This window comes from Atta cephalotes (genome assembly GCF_000143395.1).
Source record: "Atta cephalotes unplaced genomic scaffold scaffold00016, whole genome shotgun sequence".
NCBI classification, from domain to species: Eukaryota; Metazoa; Arthropoda; class Insecta; order Hymenoptera; family Formicidae; genus Atta; species Atta cephalotes.
The window spans coordinates 78,273-84,930 of record NW_012130080.1 but is presented as its reverse complement, the minus strand read 5'-3'; the positions used below and the strand labels follow the sequence as shown (position 1 = coordinate 84,930).

Genomic DNA, 6,658 nt, shown 5'->3' with positions numbered 1-6,658 from the left:
TATATATATATATATATATATATATATATATATATATATACAGCCACCGATCGATTGTGTGAACGAGCCTCGCATCCCCTTAATTTTATTGTACACACAGTAAATCTACCGTTGATAATTTAGCAATTTATACAAATTTACTCGTATTATATAACTAAACTATAGATTGTCAGCGTTGGCAATAACTTTGAAACACGGAACCTACATCTATTTTGGAAAGACTGAAACTTGTGACTTAAGGATGCTTTGTCTGCAATATATCAGTTAAAAGTATCAGTCAAATAATCAGCCAAAAATAGCTAATATATCTGCAGCCAATATCATTCAAACATTTTAACGATATTAACCCGTGAAACCAACTGCAAAAAAATAACAAAACAAATAATTTGGCTTATATCTTATTTTCTTACAGTTTTAGGTTAATAATTTTTAAACAAGTAGATTTAAAAAAAATTTTACACGAATATCTATAATTATTATTTTAGTACACATATTAGAGTATACATAGAGTACACACACACACACACACACACACACACACACACACACACACACACAGCGCGCGCGCGCACACACACACACACACGTACATATGTATATAGATATATATATATATATAAGGTGTCTCAAAGAGGTCGGGACACCTGAATACTCGGAAAATATGTTTTACGGAAAAATGTTTCAGACAAAAATTATAGTTGTTTTCAAAAAGATCTATTTATTGATCTTATTAGTTTGACCTTAGGCGTCGCCAAAATTAGATCAAGATCACATTGATTTTTTTAATATTTTTTATTCCAGAATTTAATAGCTGGTATCAAGAGCTTTTCAAAACATTACAATAAAGTTATTTTTCATACGTTTCGAGTTAATATAAGGCTTAAAAGTTACAGTACCACCGTGACATAGTACATCAAGTCCGATCAACGATTAAAACCTCTTAAACGTTATTCAGGATCATGTCCTGAATAATATTTGTTAAGATCAAGATCATTGGAGATTGTTATCTCTTATAAAAATGAATTTTCAATGCAAAATTTGTGACCGTCGTCTCGACTGATGGTACGTCAGTGACAACTTTTATATTAACGTTACCAGGTATGTAAATATGAAACCGGAATTTTTTAATAGAAAATACACGTTTATTGCATGAAAATGATAAAAAATATTTTATCCGAAGTATTGCCCATCGGTAGCTATACATTTTTTCCTGTTTGACAATTTGTGAATGCCACGCCAAAAAAATTGTTGCTCTTTTGAGCCTAATTAGTCATCTAGCCATTTTCGTATATCTTCGTAAGAAGTGAAGCGCTGCTGAGCAAGTGCGTGTTCCATCGATGCAAATAAGTGGTAATCGGAGTCAAGTCTGGTGAATAAGCCGCATGCGAAAGTATTTCCCAACCAAATGCCTCAATCGTTTCCTTGATCAGTTTTGCTGTGTGTGATGGTGCATTATCATGAAGCAAAATCACTTTGTGTTGCCTTTTTTGATATTCCGATCGTTTTTCACACAAAGCTTGATTCAAATTGATCATTTGTTGTCGATAGCGTTCAGTATTAATGGTTTCGCTAGGTTTTAGCAGCTCATAATAGATCACATCTTTCTAATCCCACCAAACACAGAGCATTGTCTTCCATAGCGATTTGACCTTGAAGTCGATGTCGATGATTCGCCTGGAGTTAGGATTCTCAAAATATATCCACTTTTCATCGCCAGTCACAATTCGATGGAGAAATGACTTTTGTACCTGGCGAGCAGCATTTCGCAAATCGTTTTTCGGTTTTCCTGCTGTCTTTCATTCAGTTCATGTGGAACCCATTTTCCCATCTTCTGGATCTTTCCCATTGATTTCAAACGTATGGAGATGGCTTCTCGTGTCACATTCAATTGATCCGCGAGTTGTTATTGAGTTTGAGCGACGTCCTCATCCAACAATGCTTGCAATTCGCTGTCTTCAAACTTTTTCGATGGTTTTCCACTTTTTCTTCGTTTCTCACGTCAAAATCGCCACTTTTGAATTTTTTAACTCAAAGCACTGTGATTTACCAAGAGCATGCTCACCGTAAGCTTCGACAAGCATTCGATGCGATTCTGCAGCAGTTTTCTTCAAATGGTAACAGAAAATCAATGCTGTCCGCAAATCGTAGTTTCCAGGCACAAAATTCGACATATTCAACGCTATTACAAACTATACTGTTGTATGAAACTTGTTGTGAGTTGAAAATCTTTGTCAGATGTCAGAACAAGGAAATGGCGTCAATGGCGCCGTCTGACGACTACATTGACAGCTATGGCCATCTATTGGTAAATTCCGGTTTCATATTTACATACCTGGTATTCGATAGCAGTGATTTTATCTCGATACTCAAAGTAAATAGCCTTGCACTGAATCGCAAAAATTTCTCTAATTTCAGTTGGGTGTCAGGCATGAGTGAGCGTGCCATTCTTCGTTACTTTCTGATCCTGATATTTATTATGCTCAATACCTCATCTCAACTGCGACGGACGATAGCCGATTGCTCGGCCCCTAAACGGGCAGAGAGGATGGGTTTCTTCGGAGCGAGAATAAATCATAATTTTACATAAGAATGAAGAGAAAAAAATTAAATAAATTACTAATAATGAGAGAATTGTGCTCAAATTTTACATAGATTTTCAGACGTAATAATGGAACAATCGATAAAATTTTTGTTAAATTCCTGATACTTAAAAAATAGATAATAAATAAATTTGTCACAAATTAATCCTTATAACTTTGGATTACTTCAATGAATCGACTCAGAATTTTGTCACAAGTCTCCAAACATATGTAATTTATTAAAATTTTCATCAAATTTTTAATATTTTATATAGTTACTTTTCTGCGAAAATAGAACAACGAAAGAGCATCATTCAGTTTTTATCTCAAGTCGATGCCAACTATGCGATCGCATGTTTTTACAACGCGAATTCATCGGAAAGTGAAAGCAAAAGAGAAATATATCATTATTAAATAATGGCGTCGTCAAAGGGAAAAATGAAAGATCGATCCGGACAGAAGAAGCGGGCAACAAGACGAATATTACATTCTGATACTCGTTCCCGAATTAAATCGGTACGCTGTAAACATGCCAATCCTCTATATCAACGGCAACTGTACGATTCCATCAATATACCTCAATTAGTCTATCAACTCCTTAGCATCGACAAACACAATCATGGTATTACGATTGAAATATAATTATATGATTATATATTTACATCGATAAACGGTAATAATTAAAATATAAAATTAAAGTATTTCAATCTATATCCTTAAGTATCGTACATACAACTCGAATTTTTTAACCTAAAAAAAATTAACCAATTTTATTATCTTAAATAAATGACCAAAAAAAATTATATTTTATTCCAATTTTATGTTCCATACATATAATTATATATAATTGATATTTAATAAAACATCAAGTATCATAGAAATAATCAAATCTTACCTTAATTTGTAATCTAACAAGTTATCTTTATATGTTTATTGGCAAAGACGCAAGACGTTTTCCATCTTCGAAACGCTTCGAAACACACTGTCGAAAAACGCAGAACTCTCGTGAACGGCAAAGACTGTCATACGAAACGGTCGATCACTGCAATGGTTCGGAATCTGTACAAATGCCAGAGTACACAATAGAATCCAGGCCTACATCTACCGATAATCTCACGGAAGCAACGGATGCTACAAATAGCTCAGCACCATCGAGTTCCGTGATTAGCAGCGTGTCAAATGTCTCAATGGAACGGAACGCACTGACGAACTCACTCAACAGCGCCAAAGCACTTTTTAGGAAGAGATCTTTAATACAGCTCATTAACAATTACATCAAAGCTGGTGTTGAAGAAGGTGCATTTTTCCATTAGAATTTTCAGTTTATGTACATAGTAGTAAAATGTACATAATAGTAAAAATAAATATTCAATATACTTGATTGCAGCAAAATTTGAAATTTTTTCTTTCTCATAGTAGTTGAACATAAAGAAATTGCTGCAATGATATACTATAATTGGATTTTATATTAAACAATTGCGTACCTAAACTTCCATTGAGAATTAATTCTTTTCAGCCCATTTAAAACAAGCCGAATGATTTAGAAAAATTTTATACAATCTTTTTCGTAAAAAATTTTATATGTATAATATCTATATACATACGTACATATTCATACATATATGTACATACATATATGTACATTCCGTAAGCGAATCAAAGTACACGGTAAGAAAGTTATCAAAAAATTAAGTAAAAAAAGTTATTTGTAAATTTTAATTTTTTATTTTTAAGCAGAATTTGTTGAAATAATAATGGCTTGTTCAATATTTAAATATCGCCAATTATTATATATAAATTTTAGATAGACTACATTTAAACGCTCAAGTTTATCATGTGTAATAATACTATCGCATGTGCAATTCATCGAATAGATGGCAATCTAAATTTGTAATTGGTTATATTTAAATCCTTATATCTCAAAAACTTTCTTACTGTAGTATTTTAATTTGCGAATTTCGAAATATCTCGTATATGAATATATAAATAATTTTTGTTTTTCTAACAATTTATCTTTATGTGATAAACTGACAATTATGACATTTTTTTGCGAGACCAGCTAGAAGTAGGTGTAATGATAATTTCTAGATCAAACAGATGCATCGGATGAGTACGTTTCAAGTAGAAACTGGCTCGTTCGGTATGCCTATGCATACGTATCGCGTCAACTGTCATTACACGCTGTTGTAGAGCTAAGAGCGCTTTTGGCGAGGTCAAATTTTATGAGTGATATGACGAGAGCGGACAATCAACAACATCCATATTGCAGGAAAGCGACAGGCCAAAAAGTACATCTGCAAAGCATTATCTTTTGGCGTGAGATCGGGTTATTTGATCCCGACCGATCGACAAGGTAATATGCTCCGTGTGTGTCCAACTCTGGACACACAATCTTGGAATTGGAGACGAGCCGACGTCGAATCTCGACAAAGACGACGCATTGCGCGACGAGAAAAGACGAGTTTGACAACCATCGCCGAACGGAAAGCAATGCGTCGCGGAATTCCGCGAGATAAATTTCTTTACAGTAATATGGACAACAAGACGGCTTCAAAAAGAAAAACACGACCTGCTCAAAATCCTGCCAAAAGTTTAAATACGCAGGAGAGCAGCCCACGAAAATCGCTTTGTAAATCGTTACACGAGAAAAGTAACCCGAAAGCTTTTACAAGAAAGAACAGGTTTTCATTTCATTTAAAAAGAGATACTTATTATAATTCCTTTTTATATTATAATTGTTTTATAAGTTTTATGATTTAAAGCAAGTCTCATAAATCTTTCACTATCTGTCCTAGGCTTTCACAACCGTTTGATATGAAAGTAATACGCACTGCCTTAAGCATTAAAATTTTATACAAAACACACTTTTATATTTTAATATTTTATAATTTAATCTTATATTTTCTCTCACAAAGTTGGGAATCGTAAAATTAGATAGCTACCTATTATACATGAATCCGTTTCTAAAAACTCACTTCACTTTTTTCTTATGTCTCTTTCGCTTTATATATTCAAGAATTTAACGAGCTTATGGAAATGCATTTAATGGACTTTAATATGATACAGACACTTAAATTTTAAGTTTTAATACACTTAAATGCATAATGTCTTAGATTTAAACAAGGAAAGTAAGAAGATAAAAAAAGAGTAGTATTAAACTATTTTATTCTCATACTTATTATATTTATGGATAACATAATAGTGTTTATAATATTGCTTTACCAGTGTATATTTTGCCAGTGTATATTCGTTTTTCAAAAAGAAAAATCAATTTATTTGCACCATGTTCGTTTTAGCAAAATTAACAATGTGACAATCAACAATAAGCAAGGACAACATCAAAAAAAAATGACGAAAACATCAAGAAGTCAATGAAAAAACGTCGTATGTTTTTTCTGCTAAATATGCTCAGAATGATCGTGAGCCAGTTGAAGAAAGTTATAAGGACGTTAACGAAAAAAATCGCAATCGATACGAAAGCAATGAAGATAATTATAAAATTGAGGAACAAAAGTCGACGTCGAGTCAAGAAGACGAATTGAGAATGGAGAAACGAAAAACCGAGGCAAATATCAATAATAACAGGATAGATTACGACAGAATAGAAAGCAGAAATTCCATTGATGAAGACAATGATAAAAGATCTGAAAAAGAAAGTGTCGATCATAACATGAGCGACAAAAACGATTTAAAAAATGGAATTTTAAAGAATTGAATGTCAATCTTGACTTTTCTTGATCAAAAAACGAGAATTTTTTTTCTTTTGTACTCTTTTGTATTCTTTTTTACTCTTTTGTTTTTTTACCATTTGTAAAATATATTTATTACATACATTTTTTAGATTAATTTGGAATTATATTTTTGTATCCAAGTATGTGTATGTATATATCTATCATTCTTTTCGATATTTTCTTTTATATAAGAATAAATCTTAATGAATATCTCAACGTTTTTACCATAAGAGGTGACTATTTCACTCTTATATGTGAATTTTTACTCACACACACACACACACACGCGCGCGCGCGCAATTGTAAAATATATATATATATATATATATATATATATATATATATATA

General features: G+C 32.3%; 2 protein-coding genes across 2 annotated transcripts in view; one reads left to right on the top strand and one right to left on the bottom strand.

Moving 5' to 3' along the window:
• Positions 1 to 1,638, bottom strand: part of LOC105618385 (two pore potassium channel protein sup-9) — a 4,195-nt gene extending 2,557 nt beyond the window's left edge. Inside the window, exon 1 of the mRNA XM_012199927.1 lies at positions 1,599 to 1,638. Coding sequence (XP_012055317.1) covers positions 1,599 to 1,638 — 40 coding nt within the window. The remainder of the gene's footprint in view (positions 1 to 1,598) is intronic.
• Positions 1,639 to 3,646: 2,008 nt separating this feature from the next.
• Positions 3,647 to 6,294, top strand: LOC105618384. The gene is given in 5 exon segments (XM_012199926.1): positions 3,647 to 3,875; positions 4,849 to 5,260; positions 5,876 to 5,925; positions 5,928 to 5,966; positions 5,969 to 6,294. Coding segments are annotated over 5 exon segments (1,056 nt in total).
• Positions 6,295 to 6,658: the final 364 nt, after the last annotated feature.